The sequence below is a fragment of the Rhodotorula paludigena genome (genome assembly GCF_050403205.1).
Source record: "Rhodotorula paludigena JCM10292 DNA, Rt_paludigena_JCM10292v1_ctg40, whole genome shotgun sequence".
In the NCBI taxonomy this organism is placed as follows: Eukaryota; Fungi; Basidiomycota; class Microbotryomycetes; order Sporidiobolales; family Sporidiobolaceae; genus Rhodotorula; species Rhodotorula paludigena.
Window position 1 is genome coordinate 13 of NW_027481418.1, and position 24,339 is coordinate 24,351.

General features: G+C 64.4%; 10 protein-coding genes across 10 annotated transcripts; 6 read left to right on the forward strand and 4 right to left on the reverse strand.

Annotated features, from left to right (window-relative positions):
* Nucleotides 1-230: 230 nt before the first annotated feature.
* Nucleotides 231-1,052, reverse strand: JCM10292_001557 (uncharacterized protein; the record flags this gene model as incomplete). Its single annotated transcript, XM_076650731.1, has 3 exons — nucleotides 231-456; nucleotides 928-934; nucleotides 1,007-1,052. 3 exons carry the CDS (start codon nucleotides 1,050-1,052, stop codon nucleotides 231-233), a joined length of 279 nt encoding a protein of 92 aa, XP_076503660.1.
* A 653-nt stretch (nucleotides 1,053-1,705) lies between these two features.
* JCM10292_001558 (WD40 repeat domain-containing protein) lies at nucleotides 1,706-3,048 on the reverse strand (the record flags this gene model as incomplete). The annotated part of the gene is made up of 6 exons (XM_076650732.1): nucleotides 1,706-1,840; nucleotides 1,960-2,183; nucleotides 2,296-2,453; nucleotides 2,513-2,549; nucleotides 2,615-2,769; nucleotides 2,843-3,048. 6 exons carry the CDS (start codon nucleotides 3,046-3,048, stop codon nucleotides 1,706-1,708), a joined length of 915 nt encoding a protein of 304 aa, XP_076503661.1.
* A 176-nt stretch (nucleotides 3,049-3,224) lies between these two features.
* On the forward strand, nucleotides 3,225-4,496 carry JCM10292_001559 (uncharacterized protein; the record flags this gene model as incomplete). The annotated part of the gene is made up of 7 exons (XM_076650733.1): nucleotides 3,225-3,401; nucleotides 3,502-3,610; nucleotides 3,710-3,778; nucleotides 3,884-3,958; nucleotides 4,041-4,123; nucleotides 4,206-4,359; nucleotides 4,435-4,496. The coding sequence occupies 7 exons, from the start codon at nucleotides 3,225-3,227 to the stop codon at nucleotides 4,494-4,496; spliced, it is 729 nt and encodes a 242-aa protein (XP_076503662.1).
* Nucleotides 4,497-4,968: 472 nt separating this feature from the next.
* JCM10292_001560 (uncharacterized protein) lies at nucleotides 4,969-6,646 on the forward strand (the record flags this gene model as incomplete). The annotated part of the gene is made up of 5 exons (XM_076650734.1): nucleotides 4,969-5,001; nucleotides 5,071-5,270; nucleotides 5,327-5,578; nucleotides 5,638-5,892; nucleotides 5,956-6,646. 5 exons carry the CDS (start codon nucleotides 4,969-4,971, stop codon nucleotides 6,644-6,646), a joined length of 1,431 nt encoding a protein of 476 aa, XP_076503663.1.
* A 533-nt stretch (nucleotides 6,647-7,179) lies between these two features.
* Nucleotides 7,180-7,509, reverse strand: JCM10292_001561 (uncharacterized protein; the record flags this gene model as incomplete). The annotated part of the gene is made up of 1 exon (XM_076650735.1): nucleotides 7,180-7,509. One exon carries the CDS (start codon nucleotides 7,507-7,509, stop codon nucleotides 7,180-7,182), a length of 330 nt encoding a protein of 109 aa, XP_076503664.1.
* Nucleotides 7,510-8,888: 1,379 nt separating this feature from the next.
* On the forward strand, nucleotides 8,889-10,207 carry UTP23 (rRNA-binding ribosome biosynthesis protein UTP23; the record flags this gene model as incomplete). Its single annotated transcript, XM_076650736.1, has 6 exons — nucleotides 8,889-8,956; nucleotides 9,054-9,073; nucleotides 9,167-9,256; nucleotides 9,322-9,465; nucleotides 9,542-9,696; nucleotides 9,797-10,207. 6 exons carry the CDS (start codon nucleotides 8,889-8,891, stop codon nucleotides 10,205-10,207), a joined length of 888 nt encoding a protein of 295 aa, XP_076503665.1.
* Nucleotides 10,208-10,432: 225 nt separating this feature from the next.
* HEM3 (hydroxymethylbilane synthase) lies at nucleotides 10,433-12,676 on the reverse strand (the record flags this gene model as incomplete). The annotated part of the gene is made up of 5 exons (XM_076650737.1): nucleotides 10,433-11,725; nucleotides 11,787-12,061; nucleotides 12,124-12,178; nucleotides 12,291-12,362; nucleotides 12,491-12,676. 5 exons carry the CDS (start codon nucleotides 12,674-12,676, stop codon nucleotides 10,433-10,435), a joined length of 1,881 nt encoding a protein of 626 aa, XP_076503666.1.
* A 1,132-nt stretch (nucleotides 12,677-13,808) lies between these two features.
* On the forward strand, nucleotides 13,809-19,338 carry IKI3 (Elongator subunit IKI3; the record flags this gene model as incomplete). Its single annotated transcript, XM_076650738.1, has 18 exons — nucleotides 13,809-14,024; nucleotides 14,086-14,259; nucleotides 14,376-14,457; nucleotides 14,525-15,193; nucleotides 15,278-15,511; nucleotides 15,596-16,168; nucleotides 16,227-16,731; nucleotides 16,831-17,052; nucleotides 17,132-17,289; nucleotides 17,371-17,504; nucleotides 17,582-17,803; nucleotides 17,877-17,940; nucleotides 17,998-18,138; nucleotides 18,200-18,324; nucleotides 18,382-18,544; nucleotides 18,605-18,746; nucleotides 18,814-18,944; nucleotides 19,004-19,338. 18 exons carry the CDS (start codon nucleotides 13,809-13,811, stop codon nucleotides 19,336-19,338), a joined length of 4,290 nt encoding a protein of 1,429 aa, XP_076503667.1.
* Nucleotides 19,339-19,608: 270 nt separating this feature from the next.
* On the forward strand, nucleotides 19,609-19,995 carry JCM10292_001565 (uncharacterized protein; the record flags this gene model as incomplete). The annotated part of the gene is made up of 1 exon (XM_076650739.1): nucleotides 19,609-19,995. One exon carries the CDS (start codon nucleotides 19,609-19,611, stop codon nucleotides 19,993-19,995), a length of 387 nt encoding a protein of 128 aa, XP_076503668.1.
* Nucleotides 19,996-20,538: 543 nt separating this feature from the next.
* On the forward strand, nucleotides 20,539-23,678 carry JCM10292_001566 (uncharacterized protein; the record flags this gene model as incomplete). Its single annotated transcript, XM_076650740.1, has 12 exons — nucleotides 20,539-20,755; nucleotides 20,833-21,512; nucleotides 21,589-21,771; nucleotides 21,829-22,101; nucleotides 22,156-22,449; nucleotides 22,522-22,729; nucleotides 22,806-22,837; nucleotides 22,903-22,953; nucleotides 23,010-23,076; nucleotides 23,148-23,269; nucleotides 23,343-23,463; nucleotides 23,557-23,678. The coding sequence occupies 12 exons, from the start codon at nucleotides 20,539-20,541 to the stop codon at nucleotides 23,676-23,678; spliced, it is 2,370 nt and encodes a 789-aa protein (XP_076503669.1).
* Between the last annotated feature and the right edge of the window lie 661 nt (nucleotides 23,679-24,339).

Genomic DNA, 24,339 nt, shown 5'->3' on the forward strand with positions numbered 1-24,339 from the left:
CGAGGCGGAGGGACGAGCCGGCAGACGACAGAGGGATGGTGGACGGAGCCCACACGGCCGCGTACGCCACGGCAGGAGCAGCCGAATCTTACAAGAGGAATGACGGCACTGTGCACATATGTAGCACTCTCGGTCTCGCGCACAGATGAGAAAGCACAGGGTTGCGAGGATGAAGTTGCGGCTCGCTACGACGCTGCCGACTTCTCCCCTTTCCCCACGACCATAGGCGCTTAGGCCTTGATCTTGAGCTGCCCGAGGAAGGCGTTCTTCTCCTCGATCGTCTGGAAGCGGCCGTGGCCGAACTTGGACGACGTGTCGATGAACTTGAGGTTGATCTTCTCGAGCGCCGCGCGCGACGTGTGCGTGATGAGCGACTTGCGGAGCGTGACGACGCGCTTGACGACACCCGGGCACGAGCCCTGCCCACGAGGCGGATGGGGAGGAGAGGCGAGAGCTCTGTGTGAGCGAAATGCAGCCGAGGCCGCGCGCTGAGAAGGTCGAGGAGGACGAGCTGTCTTTCGCCGCCTTCACCTGAGACTCAGGCTGAAGCAGTCTCGAGCACGTAAAGAGACAAGCAGAGCGTCCTCACCAGTGCTCGATAGGCGCGCGCAGAGCTCGCACAGCCACCACGTTCCGCTCCCTTGCGGTCGTCTCCTGTCTCCCTCGTCCACATCCGTCATGCGGTCCGAGCCAGGTGCGCCACGAATGGAACGTGGTCTGTTCTGGAGGCATGGAAGACTCGCGCCGGCAACATGGACTCACCTGCTTTCTTACCGTCTGCACATTCAGTATGCGCCTCGCACCTCCGTTATCAACGCCTCTTGCGCTTCTTGGCGTACTCGAGCTCATCCCACGAACGAACGAGGGCCGCCAGATCTGGACAAGCTCTAGCTTGCGAGCGCTTGCACGCCGCAAAGAGGACCTCACGGCGTACCTGGAAGAAGCGTGGTGCGATGCGCGGACAACGCCAGAGCAGCGTGCGGCGTTCAGGACCAAGGTCGCGCACCTCGGTCGGGCGTTGCGAAGCTGTCAGCAGCTGACACTTGGCGCATTGGTGCGTCTACTGCTGCCGGAAGTGGAAAAGTCCGTTGACCGCCAACCGTTGCGCCCCCTTACTGCAGCCCGACGACCCCGTCTTTCTTGCCTGGCTCCTTGCTCCACCTGAGCAGCAATCTCAGCCCCTCGACTTCGAGCGTTTGGCTTCGGCGTATCAACCTGTCGAGCGCACCATGGCCGACGTCTGCGTGAACCGCCTCGTCCACCCGCCGACGCTCGAAGTACCGTGGGTGCAAGGCAAGCCACCGCTGCGGTATAACGCAAGATTGGAGCCTGCGGAATCAAGGTGGATGTAGAACAGCAAGTCGAGCTGGAGACGTAGCATCAGATCAGCTAGAGTCGCAGCTAGAGGCCAGCCAGATATCAACGTCCCTCGCAAGCAGACGTAAGCACCGCGAACAAAAGCCGAAGTCATCGCGGCTATAACTGCCGGCTCGTCTTCTGTTACACGAAGCATCGAGGAGCAGATCGCCGAGTGCACGAAACGTGAGGAGCTTCAAGCTGGAAAAAGCAGAGCACATCAAGCAATGGGGGCGCGCCATTTGCAGGGCACCACGAAGAAAGCCGTAGGAGTCCAACAACACGCCTCAACTTGTCTATACCGCCGTTCTCCACGTCGCCACGCTCAAAGTGAGCCACGAGTCGACGATCACTTTGCCGCCGCGCCCCAGACCTTGACAGACCCGTCGGCGCCGGCGGTGACGAGTTGCTGCTCCTTCGGGTGGTGTGCGGTCCAGAGGATGGCCCTTTCGTGCGCTTTGAAGGGTGAGCCGATTGGTGCGCCCTGCGAATCGCCAAGAGCGGGAGTCAGCGGAAGGCGATGACCACGCGAACCAGCTTCACTCGACAGAGCCCAGAGCGGTCTTTCGAGCGAGCATCAATGCGTGGGCAAGCGCGACACACCGACTCGAGGTCCCACCGCCACACCTTGCCCTCCTCGTCGCCGCAGATGACTGTCTCCTCGCGCGCACCGATGCAGCTCTGGCTGCGGTAGCTCGTGTTCTTGTGCCCCGAGAACGTTTGCACGACGGTACCGTTCGAGAGGTCGAGCAAGCGATGTGTGCTGTCGAGCGTCGAGACGAGGAGGAGAGAGGCGTCGGCTGTCAGGGCGAGGGAGGTGACGGGTTCTGCGGGGATGGCACAGTCAGCACCGGCTCGAGCTGCTTGGTATCGATCGATACATGCAGAGCGCAGCAGCACATTGGAGCGCAAGTCTGCGAAACGAGCAGGCAAACTCACGGTCGAACAGATCCGTCTGCAACCTTCCCATGCGCAAATCGTACGTCCGCACTTTGCCATCAACGCTCCCGGTACATACGAGATGCTCGTGTATCCGAATGCTCGTGATCGAGTCGCGCGCATCTTCGAGCACCTGCAGCGGTGCGCGGTTCTGCGATCTGCGGGCGGCGACGGGTCAAGAAGCGTTCAGAGTTCGTCCAAGCAACCGGAAACTCACTTGATATCCCACAGTCGCACAGTCGTGTCGAAGGAACCTGTTCAGACGAGCGCAAGTCAGCCCTCGCAGTCGTTTCGCGGAAGGAACAAGGGAGAAGCTCACCGCTCGCGAGCACGCTCGAGTCTGCGTTCCACGCCACCGTGTTGATCTTGCCCATGTGTCCACTCAGGCGTCGCACAATGTCGCCCGACGTGACATCCCAGAGAAAGACGGAGCGGTCTCCGCCGCACGACGCGAAGCGAGTGTTGTCGTGCGTGCTGCGGAAGCGATGGGCTGGTCAGCAGGGTGCCTGTGGATGTTGTCTCCATCCCCGAATGCAGCTGGACGCACCAGGCGATGCCGAGGACCTCGTAGCCGTGCCCTCCGTACTGCTTGACCTCGAGGCCCGACTTTGCGTTGGTGAGGCGGATGACGCGGTCTGCGCCGCCCGAGAGGATGTACGAGCTCCCCGTGTTGTACACGGCCGTGTGCACCGCGCCCTTGTGCGCGTCGATCGAGAAGAGGAGCGCCGGCGAGGACGAGGAAGCGGGGGCCATCCTCGCGCGAGACAAGCAGGGTGAAGTCAGAACAGCTCTTGCGGGTACAAGCACACCGTCTCGAGCTCTCTTGACAGCCGTTGAGCCGCGTGGAAGCGGTGAGTGAACCATCTTCTCCCTCTTCGCCTCCGTCATCCTCGCTGTCTCGTCGTGCTCGCCTGGAAGGTGACCGAGCGATGTTGATCTGGGCTGCACTTTTGGTGCTCTGCCTCGCACGAGCCCTGGCAGTACCGCTCGAGGATCAACTCGCTTTCCTCTCGTCGCCGTCTCCCCCACTTTCCGATCCGGCAACGCTGCCGCGCAACCGTCCTGCATGGTTCGACCCGCGCGAACGAGGAGGTTCCATGCTGAACGTGCGCCAGCGCGCTTCGCCACGCCTATCGCACCCGATGCTGACTTATCGCACCCGTTCGCCTGCCTGCAACGCCCCTGCTCGACTTTCGACGGCAACAGCGCAATCCTTGGGGAGGCCACGAGCCGCTCAACATCATCATCTCGGCGCGATCCAGTCCCGACATCGTCGCCAGCGAGTCCGGTTTCATTGCGTACTCGAGATCGCTGGGTGCGTCCAGCGTTTCGCTCGTCGGCGATACGGAGCGAGCCAAAACGCCCTGCTCAACTCTCCGCACGCAAGGAGGTGCACTGACGCTCATTTCTGCAGGCCTGTGGAACGAATGCGCCAACATGCACATCGGCGATCCGCAAGTCGCAGACTTGGGCGACGGCAAAGGTTAGTCTGGCGCTACCGTCCTCGCGGCGTACTGCCTTTGATCGCCTCGGGTGTGCTTGGATGAGTACACCACTGACTGAGTTTTCTGGCCCTCGCGCAAAACAGGCTGGGAGCAGGAGCTTTTCGTCATGCGGGAGAGTCGATGGCCGTTTGTCGGGTCGTGCCTTGAGAGCTTTACTGGTGCGCACGCTGGCTCTGGTTCTGCCAAGACTACGTCCTCATGGCCAGCCAGCTGATCGACGTAGCCGTATTGCTCGCACAGGCGGCAACCATTTCCGAGCTTACAAGCAGAACGGCACCGAGGCACATTCAAACGCCTGGTTCCTCGCCGCCTCGAAAGAAGTGGTGCGTACCACCCGCAACCCAGTGCCCAAAGATGGGGCTTCCGCTGACTCCCGCTGCTGTTCGGCGATTGGCGTCCGCGCAGGACATTCGCGGCAACCACAAGGTCGCAAAGAACGGCTACAATGTCGGACGAGACTTGATCGTTGCGAAGGCCATCAAGGGAACGAGCTACCTTGGTCGGAGCTGGGAAGCTGAAGTCGAATGGATTGAGGGGATGCTTGAGCCAGGGAATCGAGGTGCGTTCACCAAGGGGTATCAGTCTGCTCCGCTGTGCACACCGCTGATGCCCGACTTGGCGATTTGCTTCACAGGGATCAATCACGGGATTTCGCAGGACGGCCGAGTTGCCGTGCTGACCGTGACGGAGTATTGAGCGGATCTCATCCCGTTCGTCCCGTTCTTCGGACCTCCCTTCGCCATCTGGCGACTGATGCACTTCTCGCTTCCAGCTAAGCTATCCCTGCGCTGTACCTCTCCACTGTGATAGATAGCGCGCGCACCTTGTCCTTTCTGCTCGCACGTCCCCTCCGCAACCCCCCTGTCATCTCTATCTCGCAGCTTTCGCAACTTCCCTTGTAGCTATCATTCACGCTCTAGAATATAACGACTCGTGTGCACCCCTATGATCGCCATCGCCGCCCGGACGCTCGTTGTCGCGCACCTTCGCTTGTCCCGATCCGCCGATCAACCTTCGCACAGCCCTTTGTCGGCGCCTTTTCCGCACATCGCGCAGGTTCTATAGCGCGACGTGCTGCTGAGCTATCGCACAGGCTCGCCGCTATCTGTCGCACACCCGAGCGGGCTTGGTGCTGCTCCACGCGGTCCCCCACTTTCATCAGCCCGGCATGCTCTCGGCGGAGGACGAGGAGCTGCTCGAGGTGCGCAGCCTTCGCGAGCACCGTAGTACAGATCTGGCACGTCTGCTGACCCTCTCCTGTCCCCTACAGCTCCTTCGCTCCATCCCGCCGCTCCTCTCTCCCAACCTCCCCTCTCTCCCGCCTTCTCCACCTGGCTCTGGCAGCGCGAACCCCGAGCTGAGCTCGTCGCTGAAGCGCAAGCGAGAGTCGAGTGAAGACCAGCCGCCAACGAGCGCAACAGTCGGCCTCGGGCTGGAGGGGACAGGCGAGGCAGATCGGGTCGAACCCAAGTGCGCCTCTTCCACTCTCCTTTTGCCCAAAGACAGGCTCATTTTTCGTATTACAGACGACCGCGCCCATCGGCGCCGCCGCCTCCGCCCCCACCCGCTGCAGTCTCGTCGTCCCGCCCCGCTCCACCCGCTCCGCCCGCAGTACCCACGCCCGACCTGCGCGGCTCGCCGCACCTCGGCAGCACGTCCAAGCCTGGACTCGCGCCGCCCCCGAAGGGTTCGCCGATGCTCGGGAGCCCGAGGGCGGAGCGGGAAGCGGAGTGGAGGAAGGACTGGCCGAAGGAGAGGTTGCGCAAGCTAGCAGGGCAGTGCGTGTTCTGTTCCGCAAGTCCGCCTCGGAGAGCGAGCACTGATGCGCGCTGCACAGATGTCGCGATCACGGCCGCAAGCTCAAGCACGCCGGCGACGCCCTCACGCGCCAGTCTTCCCCCGCCCGCCGCGACATTCTCCGCGCCATGGCGCTCCAGATCGACTCGATCCTGCTCTACGTCTTCTCGTTCTGGTGCGACGACGCGGCCAACAAGATGTGCAACGCGCAGCAGTGGGGTAGCATGTTTGGCTTGATTGCGTTCGTCAGGAAGATGGCGGAGCGGGAGAACGTGCCAGTCATCGTCGGTCTATGGTGCGCTTTTCGGCCTTTCGGGTGCTGACCAGACCACACACTGATACTTGCACTGTCTCGCAGCATCCGGATGGAGGCGATAGCGGTACACACCATGGCGATGCACGAACAGAAGGCGCTCAACTTTACCGGGACGCAGCTCTCGCGTCCATCTGTTTCCTCCTCCTCCTCCACTGCGCATGCACGCCCCTCCGCACCACCACCGCCGCCGCCACCACGCGGTGCACCTCCACCGCCTCCGCCAGGCCCTCCACCTCCTCCCGGGCCACCTCCGCCTCCTCCGCCTCCACCTCCTGCAGAACCTCCCCTTGCGGCGTCGCCCTCATCCGCGACAACCGACTCACCCGCGGCAACCGCCTCTCCCGCGGCGGGCGCCTCCGCTGCGATCTCTGCTCATCCGCCTGCCCCGTCGAGCAGAGCGTACGACGATTTCCTGCGCTCGTTCCTGCGCGCCTCGCCCGACCTCTTCCGCTGCCACCGCCTCTACGACGACTCGTGCGCGCTCCTCTCGCCCGCGCTCCTCAGCTCGTCGTTCCCGCGCGTGTGGGACCTGTGCACCTCGCCCGCCGGGCCGGGGACGACGACGAGCGTCGCGGCGTTCGTTCTGCCCAACCGGCCGTGGTGCTTTGCGTGGCCGGCCGAGCTCGGGAGGGGCACGCTCGGGCACCAGGTCGCGTGGGCGAGGGCGGTGCTCGAGGAGTGGTGCGAGAACGAGGACGTCGGGTACAGGCCAGAGAACGTCGGCGAGGCATAGACACGTCTGGGACTCTCCTAATCGGGACTGTATGCTTCGCTGCTCTTGCCACTTGTCGGTTGCTCCAGGCGAATGGACAGAAAAAGAGCTCAAATCCAGATCTAACCACACTCTCCGTCTACGCGTCCGAGTTCCTCGCCTGCGATCTCGTTCGACGCGGCAATCCGTCTCAGCTGCCGGTTTGAGATCACGCCGTCGGAGGGGGCGGCGGCAGCAGCGGATATCCGACCTAGACCCAACGCAAGCATCAGCAACAGACCTCGAGCTTCAGTAGGGTAAGGAGAAAGCGCTCACGGCATGCAAGATGTAAAGCAAAGTGTCGTCAATCCAGGCCGCAATTTGCTCGCGGCCGTCCTGCGGCGCCATGCCGCTCCAGCGGTCGTCGCCGCGCAGAGTCGGCCAGTGACTGCATCGTCTGTCGGTCAGCGCACGGTGTACGACATCGAAGGAGTGTCAGGAAGATGTGCTCACTCCTCGAGATGCGACATCCATTTCTCGGCATATTCGCAACGCTTAGATTCCGTCGAGAACGACTACATGAGCCAATTCTCAAGCTGAGCGATAGGGTTTGCGTGGCGCGGCTGGTCGGAGTCGTCTGGGTGCGGCTGGAGGATGGCGTGGGTGATTGCGCGGAAATTTACGAGGAGGCAAGCGCGTTCGGCGCTCGTGAAGATCATGTGCGGCACCAGCCTGCGGCTGTTTTCCGACCGCGCACTCGCTGTCTTGATCGCACGCTCATGCGTGAGAAAGAGTACGACGCAGTTAAAAATGAGGGCCGCGGCCGAAGGGCTGTCTAGGTCGACCTTGCGCAGCTCGTCAAGCTCGTAGTATAGGACGGTCGACGCGTTTGCCGCTTTGAGCATCTCGTGCTGCGCTTCGTCTGGGAGGCCATGGAGTCCGGTTGACGGCACTTCAAGAATGAAGTGATCGGCCGGTGAGCCGAGACTGGCCGGAGGATGCGGATGCACGACGATCAAGTGCTGGACGAAAGGCTCACTACATTGTGTCCCGCTAAGTCTGAGCGGGCGGACAGCGCTTACTCATCAGGAGATAGAGATACTCACGACCACTGCCAGTCCCACGAGTCCGATTCGTCCGAATCGGGCGACCCGTGACACCTTCGGAAGTGGCGACGACGACGAGGCACGCGAACCTCTATGTACAGCGCAGGTGAAGGAGCGTGCCACGTCTCGTGACCGGGATGCTGGAACCGCAGCTGTCGAATGCTGCGCACGATAGCACTTTGAATGACCTCAGACGAGTAGTGGCGATGAGGGGCTTGTACATCAACATGTACGTTCGTGTTCCCGAGGAACTTGACCGGCTGTTCAACGAATATATGAGCAAAGGGCTGTGAGAACTCGCGAGAGCTGTACCTGAAGCTTCGAGTTGAACGGGACAGCCACCAGAGCTTCGAGTTCGAGGCGGTCCTCTGGAGCTACCGCCTGCCCAGCCAGAGCAAGGCGGGGTAGGTGGGCCTGAATGCGCAGAAGAGCGACTGCAACACTACCTGTAGACTGCTGTATTGGCGCGAGGAGACGAAGCCAGGCGAACTAGGAAATCGCGCACCTAGACATAGAAGGCTCACGGATTCCGAAGGCGGTGCCGGCGGCGCGCCGCGCACCGTCTTGGATATGATTCGTGTGATGGACTGGTTGTGCGTGACAGTCCGCCGCATGTGTCGGACGGCAAGGGCAGCCGCGCCGAACTGGCTGCAATCCATGCTCGAGGTGGTGACGAGGTGGTCATTCGTCAAGATTTCGCCGTCGATGAGCCGACGGAGCTCTAACGCTTCGTCTGGTTCCGAGACGAGAGAGGAAGAGCTCGAGCGCGCGCTCCCGGAGGAGCCGTGCGAGGTCATCAGGCCTCGAGCAGACCAATCTCGAATGCGAGGAGGCGGGAAGGCAAGGAAGACAAGCGCAGTGCCCAAGGCAATAGCGTTCCTCGCGGAGAGTCCGCACTGTTGTCCGGTCCAGGAGTACCGAGGCTGTGCACACTGCGGACAGAGCGAACGTAATAGGCAAAACGCAAAGAGCCGTCCAGCGGAAGACACAGAAGAGTAGACTGGGCTGGAGCAGCGTCCTCGTCAGGCAGTTGCACCGGCAGTCATCAGAAAGGCAGAGGCAAACGACTGCGAGAACTATAGCGAACATCGACGAAGAAGCGGAGCCAGAAGCGAGCGGCGAAGAGGAGCAGCTTGAGCTCCTCACGCGCTCGACCGACCCGCTGAGCGCAGAGCAAGATGAGGCAGAAGCGTACAAAGGGCTCCCGCAAGGTCATGCACCTCTACTGCAGCGCTTTCGGGTTCCGGTACGTCGCTCTCGTCCTCATCGAGCTCGAGGTTTCGACGAGGCAGCGAGGTCTCCAGGGGTCCAGCCGGACGCTGACGAGCTTGTACACACTGCAGAGAGCCTTACCAAATGCTCGGTGCGCCTCTCCGCCTTTCCCGACTGTCCGTTGCTGAGCTGACCTTGCGATGAGGCGGTGCTCTCTGTCGTCTCGGCTCTCTCGCGCCCACAGTCGATGCTGCGTTCATCCAGTCGTGCGTCAAGCAGAAGTTTGATATCCAAGCACGCCTGCACGACACGCTCCAGGGTGTTGTCAAGCCCAGTGCGTCGCCCTTTCCCCATCCGCTCTGCCCATCCGCTCTGCTCACTCGCTCCGCTTGCACTCAGTGATCACACAGTGCTGCATGCAAGCACTGTACGACCTCGGCTCGACGGCGCAAGAGGTTGTGGAGGTCGCCAAGGGCTTCGAGCGCAGGAAGTGTAACCACCTCAAAGCTCGACCAGAGGAGGAGTGCCTCAAAGCGATGGCGGGTGCGTCTAGTCTTCCTCTTAACCTAGACTTCTGCCAGCTCCGAATGCTGACAAGCCATCTCGGCGTGAACTTTAGGCGAGGGCAACAAGAACCGCTACGTCTTTGCGACCCAGTCTCTCGAGCTGCGCCAGGCGCTGCGCAAGATCCCCGGCTCGCCCATCGTTTACATTGCACGGAGTGTCATGCTGCTCGAGGCGCCGTCGGACCAGACCCTCGCGAAGAAGCACCAGGTGTGTTCTGCTCGTCCGCTGGAAGGACCCGAGGCAGCTTGCCTCGCCCTTTCTCACCTGTAGGCGTGATGCTGACTCGCTTCCTCGCTCTAATCTACAGATGGAGACGGCCAAGCTGCACGTCTCGCCCGAAGAGCTTGCCGCCATTACCGGCAAGCCCCTCCCCGCCGCTCCCGCTCCCGATGCCCCCGCCGAAGCCGACGCTGCCGCCGGTGGCGCCGCGACCGACGAGCCGCCCGAGAAGCGCAAGAAGAAGGGTCCAAAGGGCCCGAACCCGCTCAGCGTGCGCAAGAAGAAGGCGCCCGTGCAGGACGCGAGCGCTGGGCGGCCGAAGAAGCGCACGCGGGAGGACGAGGGCGGGGCGGGGGAGGGCGCGAGGGAGGACGGGAGGCAGGGGAACGTCGCGAGCATGCCGACTAGGGGAGACGGCGAGGCGAGGAAGAAGCGCAAGCGGAGACGGAAGGGCAATGCCGGAGGCGAGGCGGGCGATGCGGCTGGCGGTGACGAGTAGCGGCCGAGAGCAAGAATCCAGTTGCTTTTCTCTTCCGAGCCGAGAAGCTGCCGCCTGTCATGCTCCTCCTGCCAGCGCTTTCCCGATGGCAGGCGTTCCCGCGCAAGTCTCTCGCTACGCTGAGGTCCTCACTTGCCTAACTGCTTTCGCTTGACCAGTAGCACGTGAGTATGAAAGGAGTGATGTGTTGATCTAGAGACCCGTCTACTGGTCCGCGCCGACTGCCTACCAGCCGACCGGCCGGAGGCACACCTCGCCCTCGCGGAAGACGGTGCGATGCGACTGCGGGCTCTTGCTCGCGACCGGACTCTTGGCGACCCCGCCCGCATGCCCGTTCGCCGCCGCCGCCGCCGAGGCGGCGGGGATGCCGATGGGGCAGACGGCCGGCGGGCTAGACGCGCCAGGCGCCTCGACGGGGATCTCCTTGCCGTCGTGCTGCTCGTCGCCGCCGCCGACCTCCTTGACGTGCCGCCCGAGCTCGGTGAGGATCTCCTTGCCACCGCCCTCGATGAGCTCGCGCGCGACGTCGGCGCCGAGCTGCTCGCAGTCCTCGGGCGAGTGGCACCGGCGCGAGAGCGTGTACAGCACGGCGTGCGTCCCCGACAGGCTCGTGATCGTTCCCGTCAGACTCAGCGTCGCGTGGTGCGTCAGGTTGTCGCTCCCGGGGCACGACGGCGTGCGGCCGGGGCGGTGCGCGCACTCGTGCAGCGGCGGGATGTGGATCGTCCCGCTCCCGTTCGACGACGACGCGTGCTCGCTGCCGCCCGGGAGCGCGACCGCGCGGCGAGAGGGCGAGACGAGCGGCGCGACGGGGAGCATGCGGCCCGTGATCGGGCACACGTGCGACGGGTTGACAGCCGGGTGGCCCGCCGGGATGCCCGTCGTGTCGTCCGGCTCGGCAATGTCGAGCAGGCCGAGCGACTCGGCCGAGTACTGCTTCGGCGCAGAAGAGCCGTTGGCAGTGACGTGCGCCGTGGGCGGGACGACGCCCGGCTGCTGCTGCGGCGACGCAGGGGCGAGGCCAAGCGCCGCCGACCGCGGCGAGAGCGGGAGCGGGAGGTCGTTGACCTGCTCCGGGCTGACGGGCACGCGCGGGGCGTTCGGGTCGCGCTCGACGCGCACGAAATGGAGGTCGAGCTTCTTCTGCGCGCGCGGGCTGAGCGGCGCGTCGCCCTCGCCGCCCTTGACAAAGACCTCTGTGAGCTTGGTCTCGCAGCCGACGGGGACGGAGCAGCCGCCCTCGAGGACGCGGAGCATCATGCGCTCGGCGCGCGTGCGCCAGCTCGTCTTCCAGCACTCGAGCGAGCCAATCACGTCGCGCGCGCGCTGGTCGCCCTCGCGGATCTCGACGCCGATCGCGCCCTGCCCGACGGCGTGGTACAGCGCGGGCGAAGAGACGGACGACGTGATGCGGTGGCCGAGGTTGAGGCGCAGGAGGCCGGCACTCGCGAGGATGAGGGCCGTGTAGGACGAGGTCGGGTCGTCGAGCTTCTTGAGGCGCGTACCGAGGTTGCCGCGCTGCGCAAGGATTGATCAGGGTGTGCGAAGGTGTGAAGAGGAGGAGCGGCGGTCGACGCACCACATCGGCAAACTTGAGGCCCGGGTACTTGCGGCGAAGCTGCGCGACGCGGCGCACGCTACTCGTGCCGATCACGCTCCCCTCGGGCATCTCGTCGAGGCTGGTGTACGGCAGTCCCTCCTTGACGACGAGCGCGTCGCTCGGGTCCTCGCGCTCGAGGACGGCGCCGAGCTCGCAGCCGGGCGGGAATTCGGTCGGGACGTCCTTGAGCGAATGCACGATCGCGTCGACTTGACCGCAGAGGAGCGCGACTTCGAGCTCCTTGGTCCAGAGCGCTGCAGAAGGAATGCGTGAGCCGTTTGACGCAAGAGGGTGTAAACCGAGGGGAGCGACGGACCCTTGCCGCCGAAGGTGTAGAGGGGCTGCGTCTGGACATTGTCGCCGAGCGTGGTCTACAAGACCACAGGTCGTCAGCGTACTGCATGCACTGCAAGAAGCTGACCGCCGCTCGCGAAAGAGCAGCAGCCGTAGCTCGTCGGATCAAGCGACAGGACGCAAGCTCACCATGCCAAAGATGCGGATCTCGCACCCCGGCCAGCGCTGCTCGAGCTCGCGGCGGACAATCTCGGTCTGGACCTGTTGGCAGCGGGCAAACACTCGCTCGTCAGTCGGAGGTGCAGGTCGCGCGCACCCGCCGGATCGGGCCCTTCTCCCGCCCACGCGCGATGCAGCTGAAGCAGGTCGGGAGGAGAGGCGCGACGCACCATGGCGAGCTTCGAGTTGCGGGTGCCGAGCGTAAAGGTCTGCCCGGCGTACGGGTGCGTCGCGGAGGGCGAGCCGGGGCGGGTCGCGGCGAGCTGGCTCATGGGGCAGCTCGGCGGCGGGCGCGTCGGGAAGTTGGTCGAGGTCGAGGGGATCGGCGGGTGGTTCGGCGGGAGCGACGAGATCATGGTGCGCTCGAGTCTTGGGCTGCGCGGAGAGCGCGAGACGAGGTGAGGCGGAGAGAGCGCGAGGAAGAAAGTCGCGGGTGGTGGCGCGAGAAGTAGCGCAAGCGGGAGCAGACGAGTTGGGCGCGCTTGATTGCTTTGCTAGCTAGCTTGGCCTGACCTGCAGTCCTGCAAGCACGCTTCGGGTACGAGCAGACGAGCGCGAGCCCACAAATCGAGAAGCGCGCGATCGGACTTCGCGCGGGCCGACCGTCGGCTTTGTCGCGGCCAACCACGGCAAGCCCAAACGAGGCACAGCCGACTCGCTCCAGCGCAGGGGAGATTCGTCGGGACTGCGCGCTCTCGCTTTCTGCACGACAAATCCATCCCGATCCACCAGCGCAGCGCGATGGAGCGAGAGTGCCGAGGCGACGCGAGGGGGAAACCGTCCATTGCGCGCACAACCTCGTCGAGACACCGGGCCCGTCTAGTGGTCCCACGGGTGCTTCATGCCCTGCACACACACACATATATGCGCGCCGCGAAAAGCACCGCCGAATTGCGAGAGTGTTAGCGGGGTCAGGGAAGCAGCCGACGAGCCGAGCGAGACGGGGGTAGGTGGAAGCAGGGCCACGCACGAGAAGGACAGCGCCGTCTTGCCGTGCGCGGTAGAAGATGAAGAACCACATGGACGCGCCTGCGGGTCCGCATGAGCAGGTCGAGAGCAAGGTGCGGGTCGCGAAGAGACGGGGAGGGGGAGGGGGTCAGCAGGCGCGCACTTCGAGGGCGCGACAGGACGGGCGCGTGACGAGAGGGAGGACAGGATGGCGGAGAGTGCGCACCGAGGAGCTTTGCGCCGAGGCGGTGGCCGAGACCTGCGCCGATACAGAGCGACTGATGAGGACGAGCGAGCGAGAGAGGGACCGCGCGAAGGGGGCGTACCGGGAAGGTGCGGGTGGAATCCGCCTGCGGGGTGTGCGCCAGCCATCGTCGCAATCGAGGCTCGGGCGAAGGAGGGACGACGACGAGAGCAGCCACGGGCAGCGTCGAGCGAGAGGACGAGACGACAGGGTCACCCCGCACCCACGGCCTCGTGCAGCTTCACAGAGACTACTGCAGCGCACAGAGCACCGCTGCAGAGCTCCACAGCGCACCCATGCGCTCCCTCTCGCTCCTCGCGGCATCCTTTTCCCCCGTCTCCGCCTCGAGCTCAGCGCAGCCGCACGGCACTGCACCCGCGCTCGCAGCGATCGCCGTAGACCCCGCAACCAACGCACGCTATGCAGTGACGGTCGAACACCCGAGCGGCGCAGACGCAGACGCCCACCTAGACGTCTGGCAGCTCTCGCCGCCGCACTCTTCGCCGCAAGAGGTGCGTCCCGCCCTTTCTGCAGCGCCTCTTAGCTCCACTGATATTCGAGTGCCCGTTGCAGAGCCCCCGCCTCCTCGTCTCGTTCCCCTCGCCGCCAGTCCCGCCCACCCTCGACCCCTCGCACCCGTTCATCGTCTCGTTCGCCTACCTCCCCGAAGACGACGCCCTCGCGCTCGTCCTGGCCAACGGCGAGGTCGAGCAGGTCTTTCTTCAGGGCGGCGTCGGCGAAGCTAGGGTGCGTCAGGGCTGCCAGAGGTTCGAGCTACTCGAGTCGAATTGAGAAGGCTGATTCCGTTCTTTCGCTCGACCCGTCGTCACGCTATCTCGTTTGCTCTTCATGCACGCACACAGCGCGAGAATGTCGGCACTTTCGATGCAGGCATCCGCGCGGCCGAGTGGAGTCCCGACCAGGAGCTCCTCGCCATCGTGACCGGTTCGTCCTCCCCTTCTCGCGCTCGTGTCTCGCCTGCACAGCCGAGACCTAACTCCGTGCCCATCAGGCACGCACCAGCTCCTCCTCCTCACGCGCACCTTTGACCCGCTCTCCGAGTCCCCGCTCCACACCTCTTCCGCGGGCCAAGACGCCCCCGTCTCGGTCGGCTGGGGCCACAAGTCGACTCAGTTCCACGGCTCGCTCGGCAAGTCTGCCGCGGCAGCCGCCGCCGCCGCCGACCCGCTCGCGGTCCCGTGGCTGCGGAGCCGCGCCGACGACGGGCAGGTTCGCGTGCGGTGGCGCGGCGACGGCGCGTGGTTCGCCGTGAGCACCGTCGAGCGCGTGCCCCGCTCCGCCGCCGCCGGGGAGGAGGAGGAGGGGCGCGAGGTGCGCCGCGTGAGGATCTACAGCCGGTTGGGCGAGCACTCGAGCACGAGCGAGCCGACGCCTGGGCTCGAGAGCGCGCTCGCGTGGATGCCCAGCGGAGAGCTGCTCGCGGCGACGCAGCGACGAGTCGTCGACGCGCACACCGGGCGTGAGGACGTCAGGGTCGTGTTCTTCGAGCGGAATGGGCTCAGGAGGAGCGACTTTGCGCTGAGGGAGGAGGAGGGCGGACGCGACGGCGGCGCGTTCGAGCGGGTCACGGTGAGGGAGCTCGAGTGGAACGCTGGCAGCGACGTGCTTGCTGTGTGGCTCGAGCGCGACGGACGGGACGGCGCAGAGGCGGAGCATGCAGGTGCGTCCAAGTCGCACGAACTTTGAGGGCAACCTTGGCTCGAAGGGCCGAGCAGCCGACTGAACGGTTTGACTACCTGCGCAGTGCAACTGTGGCACCGCAATAACTACTACTGGTACCTCAAGTCGTCCCTCACGCCGCGTCTCTCGGTCACTCCATCCCTCACCGCCCGCGGTCTCGCCTGGCACCCCGAGCAGGCCCTCTCGCTCTCGCTCCTCACGCCCGCCGGACTTGAGGCGTACGAGCTGTGCTGGGCGACGCTCAAGAGCGAAGTGGGGGCGCCGTGGGACGACGGCACGGTTGCGGTCATCGACGGCGGTGCGTCTCTCGCACCTCGCTGTCGTCGCTTGCCGTCCTCCTTCGGCCGGCTCGGTAGACTGACCGTTGCTCCGAGCTGCACAGGCGGCACCAAACTCACCCCGTTCCGGCTGCAAAACGTTCCTCCGCCCATGTCGTCCCTCGTCCTGCGCAGCAGTCCCGCGTCCGCCCCTCCCGCGCACATCGCTTTCTGCTCCTCTTCCCTCCCCTCCTCCGACGCCTCTCCTTCCACAGCCCCTCCGCTCCTCCGCTTCGCCCTCCTGCACTCCTCTACGCGCGCCCGCCCCGCGCGCGTCGAGCTCTACACCTGGGCACTCCCCCTCGCGGGTTCAGCGCAGGCGAACGCGCGCGCGGGCTTGCCTTCCCCGGCGCTCGAGTGGAGCGTCGAGCTGCCTGCGGCTGGAGGAGGCGGAGGCGTCGAGAGGCAGTGCGCGGTGGTGGGCGGGACGGTCGCGGTGCTGAGGAGTTTGAGGGAGGGCGGAGACGAGGTGCTCCTCGTCCAGGAGGGAGGAAAGAGCGTGAGGAGCGTGCGAGCGCGGGAGGGCGCGAGGAGGTTGGTTGCGAAGGCGCCGAGGGAGAGGAGGGGAGGCGAGGAGGACGAGGAGGAGGCAGACGAGGGCTTCCTGCTGGAGACCGTGCAGGGCGAAATCTTCGAGGGTGCGTTTTCGCGATTACTCGTACCACTTCTTCGTGCTTACTGACGGCGCACACGCAGTCTCGGCTCCGTCGTCCGACGACTTCGCCCTGCCCTCCGACTCGCTCTCGCCCTTCCCCAAGTTCTGCCCGCATATCTCGCACCTCTACCTCCCTCCGGCCTCTCCGGCCTCGACCCTCCGTCTCCCGGCGATGGTCGGCCTCTCTCCTTCTGGCCGCCTCTACGCTTCCTCTCGCCTCCTGGCAACCGACGCGTCTTCCTATGCCCTCACACCCGACTTCCTCGTCTACACGACCTTCTCGCACGAAGCCGAATTCCTCCCGCTCACTTCCCTCGCAGCCTCCTCGTCCAACTTCGACGCGTATCACAGCGAGTCCTTCGCGCGCCGCGCCGGTGCGGACGAAGCCGGAGGAGGGAGCATCAAGCGCGCGGTCGAGCGCGGGAGCAGGATTGTCGCCGTCGTGCCGAGCAAGACGACGCTCGTCCTGCAGATGCCGCGCGGGAACCTCGAGACGATCTGCCCGAGGCCGCTCGTGCTGCAGGTTGTGCGCAGCCACCTCGACAGGTACGCCGACTCTTTCGCTCCCTCTCGCTCGCTGTATCATGCGCATGCGCAGTCGCGCGATGAAGAGTGAGGCAGTTGGCTTACTCTGGCGCTTCGTAGTCACCGCTACCGCGCCGCCTTCCTTCTCTGCCGCCGGCACCGCATCGACCTGAATCTTCTGCACGATCATGACCCGGCGGCATTCGTCGCCAATCTGCACGACTTTGTGTCGCAGGTCAAGGACGTCGATCACCTCAACTTGTTCCTGAGCGGACTCAAGGACGAGGATGTCACCGAGACGATGTACCGGCCCTTGGTTGTTGCGCCGCGGGAGCAGAGCCTGTGCGCGCACCTCTTCTGAATCTAATCCTGTCTCTCGCTCTCCGGGTCATCGCGTGCTGATGAGCGCTGCGATACACAGTGATACGACCAACAAGGTCAACCGGATCTGCGACCTCGTCCGCGCCGACCTCGAGCAGCGCGATGTCTTCCACTACGCCAACTCGATCCTGACGGCCCACGTGCGCAAGCGCCCGCCCGCGTACGAGGATGCGCTTAAGGTGCTGGTGGACCTCAAGGGTGCGTCTCTCGTCATGTTTCCGCTCCATCCGCCGCAGAAGATGGACCAAGTGGCTGATTCCACTGCTGCCGCGCATTCAGCGAAGGATGCGGAACGTGCCGAGGACGCCGTCAAGTACATCATCTTCCTGAGCGATGCCAACAAGCTCTTTGACCTCGCGCTCGGCATGTACGACTTTGCGCTCGTGCTCATGGTCGCGCAGCAGTCTCAGAAGGTGCGTCGATCATGCGCCTATCTTCAGTTCGCCAGAATCGGTGTGCTGAAGTCGGTCTCCGTACTGTCCTCGCACAGGATCCCCGCGAGTACCTTCCGTTCCTTCGCGCACTCCGGGCACTTCCTCCGGCCCTGCAACGGCATCAGATCGACGACCACCTCTCGCGGCACGCATCGGCGCTGCGCAATCTCGCGCAGGCCGGCGACGAGCACTTTGAGGCCGCCGTCGAGTACACCAAGAAGTGGCGGCTGTGGGAGGTCGCACTTGAGGTGTACGAGGGCAAGGAGGGGAAGTACGAGGTGCGTCCACACTGCGACCTTGCCAAATGGTCAACGAGGATGTTCCGCTGACGTGACAGTGCTCTGTCCGCAGGTTATTCTCTGCGCGAACGCCGAAGACCTGTTCGACCGCAGCAAGTACTTCGAGGCGGCGCTTCGTGCGTGCCCTCTCGTTTCGCTCTGCTCGAGCACACTTCCTGACTTTTCTTCGTCAGTCTTCACGCTCGCCGGCGAGCCCGAGAAGGCCATGCTGTCGTACCAGCGTGCGCATGCTTGGCAGGAGCTCTTCACGCTCGCTCTCTCTTCTGGCAAGGTCGACGCCGAGGGCATCAAGGAGATGGCCGCCGATGTAGCGGGTGCGCGCGAAGTTTCCTCGTCGTTGAGTGAGCTCCGCTGACGGACGTGCACTTGTCGCAGAGAACCTGTCCGGCAAGCGCCGCTACGCAGATGCTGCGCGCGTGCTGCTCGAGTACGGCGAGGACGTCGACGGAGCAATCCACACGCTCTGCGAGGGTGCACTGCACAGCGAGGCGATCCGTATTGTGCGTTCTTTCCCATTCCTCGCAAGTATCACGGCTGACCTGCTTTGTCCCTCGCAGGCTACGCTGCAGTCTCAACCCCAGCTCATTGACGAGCGCGTCAAGCCCAGCACGCTCGAGCTGCAGCAGCGGCTGCTTGACGACTGCTCAGACCTCGAGGAGCAGGTCGAGAAGCAGGTCAGCCGCCTCAGCGAGCTCAAGCGCAAGCGCGACGAGAACCCTTGTACGCTCGGCTTCTCCTGCGCAGATACCCGGCCCTGTTGACTCTCTTGTCCGTGCGCAGACTACTACTTCTGCATCGATGACCCGGTTGCGGCGCTCGAGAACGTCGAGATCGCTCCGGACGGCATGTCGGATGCTGGCACCGCCTTTACCCGCTACACCGTCAACCCGACAACGCTTGCCAGTAGCACGCGCCGTACCTCGTGAGTTTGTCTGTGTCTCGTCTGCGACCGCGAATGCCTGCTGACCATCAACTTCTCCCGCGTTCAGCCGGACCGCTGGTTCGCGCAAGCGAGCTGCGCTCAAGAAGGCCGCGGGCAAGAAGGGCACCGTCTACGAGGAGATGTACCTCCTCAATTCGATGAAGAAGTCTGCCGAGACCAGGCTTGCCGAGCTGCAGAGTGAGCTTGCGCCCCGCTCCTGCCGTTCCACTCGCAGGCTAACGCGGTCTCCTCCGCAGCCGAGACGGGCGCGCTCCTTCCTGTCCTCCTCACCCTGTCGTCGACCTCGCCCGAGCACCGCGCCGCCGCCTTTGAGCTGCAGCGCACCCTCTCGGCGCTCGTCTCGACCTTGTCGGAGGCGGTGAGCACCGTCTGGGATCCGCTTGAAGCGGCCTGGCGGGCAGAGGCGCTCGAGGAGCAGCGCGTGCGCGACTCGGGCGACCCGATGCGTGTCGCAGAGTGGGAGCAGCGCCCGAGACCTGTCGAGGGCGAAGAGGAGACGAAGAGGGTCGAGAGGCCCAAGGTCGCGGACGAGAAGTGGAGGATAGGGTTGCTCGACGCCGGGCGGAGCTAGACGTGGATTGGCATGACGCTCCGCACGAACAAATATTGTTACCTGTGCCCGCGATACGTCTCGAGGAATGAGGTTGCCATGGACGCGGAAGCACTCGAAAGTCGCTTGCGGCCTCGCCCGCCAATTACGCTGCTAGGGGAGCCAGCATTCAGAGCGTGCAGTATCTGGCGCCCTACAGCGAGCCGCATTCGAGGACAACAGTCCGTCATACCTCGCCCGACCCCACTCATCCGCCTCTTGACCTCGGCACACAACCCCACTCCGAGCACGATGAGTGCTGCGCCGCGCGCCGGGCTTCCGCCACTGCCTCCCTTCGACTCGCTGAAGCCCCCGCCGGCTCAGACGCCCGCCATCGCCGCCCTCCAGTCGCTCATCGGAACGCTGTTCGCCGTCACCGTCTCGCACACGTCGCGCCAGTTCCTCGGAACGTTCGTCTGCCTCGACCCGCAGGGAAACATTGTGCTGGACGCTGCGCTCGAGTTCGAGCTCGACGCCGAGACGGGCGCGATCAAGGGAGACCCGGCTGGGCGAGAAGTCGGGCTCGTCATGATCCCGCGCAAGTGGTGGACGCGGGTCGAGCGGGTCAAGACGGACGAGGAGAGGCACAGGGACGCGCTCGCGGCGCAACAGGAGGCGCAGGGGTGCACGCCGTCTTGAGCGAGCTGCCTGGAACTCGAGCAGGTCCGTCTCCTTCCCTCAAGATGCCAGTCTGAGACGCTTGGCTGACTTGTAGACATTGCAGGTGCTAGCAAGGAGCGCTGTCGAAGCGCACAGCACCCTTCCGACCGATGCGTGCTGCCGACCCACTGTCGTCGGCGGACCTGGACGTCAGTGGGCGTCTCTGGTAGCCCTTCTCGACCTCTCTGCGACACCTGACGCACATCTAGGGCAAGGGCAGCAGATCTGCGTAGCTCGTCGTTGACCACCATCATCTGGTCGCGTCAGGTCGGTCGGAAGTTGGGAGGTCGCGGATGTAGACTCAGAGTAGATCTATCTGTGGCGCGCTGAGTGAGAAAGTCGCGACTTGGGCGTGGCACGCAGTTGCTGCGCTCTCTCTGCGCCCTCGAGGCGAGAGCGGCGCGACCGAGGCTCGCTCGCGGACGCGTCTTTGCCTCTTTTGCTCGTTCCCTTCACTCCGCTTCGCTCGCGTCTCGTCTTCCGCGCTTCACACTCTCTCTAGGGCTCCAGCGGTCTTAAACGATGGCGGCAAGCGAGCGCCCGGCCGCGCCCGCGCTTCCCGACGTTTTTTCCGCTCCCTCTGCCTCGTCCTACTTTGCCGACACCCCGCCCTCCTCGCCCGCGCCCAAGCCGCGCTCGCTCGTGCCCGTCGACGCGTCGTGGGTCCTTGCGGGCTCGTCGCACCTGTCGGACGCGTGCGCGCTCGAAGCGGGCGGCGAGGTCATTGCGGGCCTCGAAGGTGCGTTGGCCCCCCCTTCCGCGCGGCAATATCGCATTTGGGGACTTGCACTGACTGTGTCAGCTTATGACACGCAGACGCAAACTCGGGCGACCGCATCGACTCGCTCACCCTCGCCACCGCGACGTCGCTCACTCCGCCACCCTCGATTCCCGCCAGTCCGCCTCCGTCGCCGCGCGACGATGAGCTCGCCGACTCGCTCTCCGACTTGTCGCTCTTCCAGCGCCACCGCAACGAGACGACCCCGCGCAGGCAGCGCTCGAGTCTCCCTCACCCGCCATTCTCGCCTTTCGCCCCCACCTTCAACCCGACGGTCGGCGGCAGCAGCATCGTCCACACGCCTACGCGCAAGAATGCCACCAGGGCGAGCGGCGTTCAATACTCGCGCTCGAGTCCGGGTACTCCGTACCGGCCGTGGAAGTCGACTGCGCCCTCTGCGTTCACGCCACCGTCCGCTTCCTCGACGAATGCTCCGGTCGACCCCGTCAGCTGGACCTGGCCGCCCCGCGTGAGCAAGGCGGGCGAGTTGGCTCTGCGGTACCGCTCGCCAGTCAAGTCGACGCCACCATACGCGTTCGAGGAGATCACCCCTACGAAGTCAAGCGCCAAAGCCACCTCGCTCATTGCCGCGCCCACGACGCCGACGTTCGCTTCTCAGCAGAATCAGAGTGAAGTGATCTCGCTTGCGACGCGGTATGTGCTCGTCGAGGGGTTCAGGCCGGACCTCAGCGAGCGCGACCTGCGCGACCTTCTCGAGGTCCGCTCTTTCGACTCTTTTCACCGCTAAACCAGCACGACGACTGACGAGTGACATGTATGGTTCCGCTCGACAGCGTCACTGCGCCAAGTTCAGCTTGCGCGGGTGCTTCACCGCTCGCCTTCGCGATTTTGGCGAGATCGTCCTCCTCTTCAACGACGTGCGCGACGCGCTTCTCGCGCGACACGCCTTCGGCCCCTCGCCATTCAATAATCGCAAGATCCGCGCCACGTGCATCACCCGCGACACGTTCGAGCAAGTGCGCGGGATCCCCTCGACCTTCCTAAACTCCGCTTAACGCTCAAGTCGCCCGCAGCTCGCCAGCAGGCTCCAGGCGGATGCGCTCCTCTCGCCGTCTGAGGCCGTGCTTGTCCTTACCCTTCGTGGTCCGGCCTCCTCGCACGCCTACTTCTCTCCGCTCTCGCTGCTCGCTTCGTTCGGCGACATCCGCTCGCTCAAGCTCGTCGAGGAATACCTCTACGTCGTCGAGTACTGGGATGACCGTGCGGCGGAGAGGGCGTACCAGTCGCTCAAGGGTCGCGAAGAGGTCGGCATCAGATTCGATTGCAGCTTCGAGCCGACCGTCGCTGTGCGTGTTTTGCGCGTCTGAGCAGTGCAACTGCTGACACTTGCAAGCGCACAGAGCATCGAGCTCCCGATGACCGGCGGCACGCACGACGAGTATCCGGCTGGACGGTTCTCATCGCGCGAGCACCACCCGCTCTCTCCCTCGCCCGTTCCTTACTTCGACAACCGCTCTGCGCCCGATACTGCCAGCCTTTCCGCAGACATCCTTCAGCCGCTGGCTTCGACCCTCGGGCAGAGCGTCGCCACAGGCGCTCCGGCCCTGAGCTACACGCCGACGCCGCTCCTCAATCCGGCTTTCGACCCGTTCGCGCCCTCTCGCCCGTCGAGCTCCGCTGACTCTCCCCGCGAGGTGCGACTACGTCCTACCTCCAGTGACGAGATCACATCCTGACGCGACAGCTCCGTGTCTGCGCAATCGCAGCCCTTCTCCCCTGTCGCGCCAGCCGGTCTGCTGCACTTCGCTCCTCGCCCGTCTGCCCCGGCCTTCCAGCCCCAGTCCGTGCCACTCGGCCCTCGCGCTCAGTCGTCCCAGAGTGGCGGGGCGGGTTCTGCGCGGCAGAACTACGGCATCGTCCGCGACGACCGCATTCCGAGCGGGAATGTGCTCAACTTCGAGCGAATCGAAAGCGGTGTGTTGCACGCAGTCTGGAGCCCTGTCTACAGAGTAAGTAGATCATGCCTGACGCGCTCAACTCGCACATGCAGGTCTCGACCTCCGCACGACGGTCATGATCAAGGTGCGCTGGCGTTCGCTCGGCTCTGGTCTGATAAAGGCTCACAACAATCTCGCTGGTTTGCGTAGAACATTCCGAATAAGCTCAAAGACTACGAGGTCATGCACTTCATCGATGAGGTCTGTCCTCGCTCGTTCTTCCTTCTCCGAGCGGCACTAACCTCGCGATCCTTTAGGTCGTCGGCCGTGCCTACGACTTCTTCTACCTCCGTTGCGACTACTCGAACGACTGCAACGTCGGCTGTGCGTCGATGTTGGCGAGACGGCACGCATCCGAGCTTGCCCATCACTGACCTTCGCCTCGCCTGGCGCAGATGGCTTTGTCAACTTCACCTCGACGACCTCGCTTCTCGCGTTCGCCAAGGCTCGCCTCGGGACACGCTGGAACAAGTGCGGCTCGGACAAGCTCTGCGTGATGAGCTACGCCAACATTCAGGTGCGGTCACACGTCCCTGTGGTCCGCGGCGCTCCACCGCAATAGCCTGTTTCACAACCACGCTGCTCGACAGGGCAAGGCCTCGCTCATCAGCCACTTCCGCAACTCGTCGGTGCTTGACCAAGACGAGAGTCGTAGGCCCAAGCTCTTCGTCACGAGCGGTCCGCGTGCCGGCGAGCCCGAGGCCTTCCCTGGTGCGCCTACTTCGATTTGCTGGGATGCTCTCGTGCGAACAGACCCGCAGGTCGAGGTTTGTCGCATCGCGCTGATCGAGACGGTCCGAACAGCCTGCGACGACCCGATCCGCAAAGCGCGTTCGGCGGCCAACGCGTCGAACGTCGGGCTTTTCCCGTCGCACAAGCCCGTCTTCAAGGTTGCGCAAGCGTTCAAGGGCCCGCTCGAGGGCTGACCGCAAGTGCCCGACGCTCCTTCCTGCATAGTACCCTCCTCGCTTGCTTTCCTGTTTCTCGCGCCTTTTCCGTTCTTCGCCTCTTTCGCCTCTTCCGCTGCTTTCCTCATCTTCGTTCAATCTCGCGTCTTCATACGTTTCCATCGCGCCTTCCTCCGCATCAGCTTTGTCGTGCCGTTTTTCCACAGCCGTCCGTCCAGTTGTGCCTTCCCCCTCCGCCTGTTGCCGTAACGCCAGCCTGTCGCTCCCCGCTCCGAGCCATCGTGCACGCGAGGCAGAGGACCAGAGTGTGCAGAGTGGCCCAGCGAAAAAGAGGTCCAGAAAAGGGCACAGGAAACAAGTGGCGACCTTTCCAAGTCTGGCTCCGCACCGCCGCCTGATATCGCTCGCTCGACTTTTCTGCCGCGCTGGTAACGAAGTCAAAGCAGTGCTGCAGGGCGGAGCAGAGGTCGGTCCATGGGTCCGAGTCGAGCGACTTCAAGATGTTTCCCACGGCGCAACGCTCATGTGACCCGACGCAGCCGTGTTCTGTCTCGAGCACGTTGATGCTCGGCGCTCGTGCACGGCGAGCGTTCCGAAAATGCCGAAGGCAGAGGGGTGCGTTCGCTGTGAGCCGGCGACGGCGCAAAGACGCAGAAGCAGTTGCGCGTGCAAGCGGCGC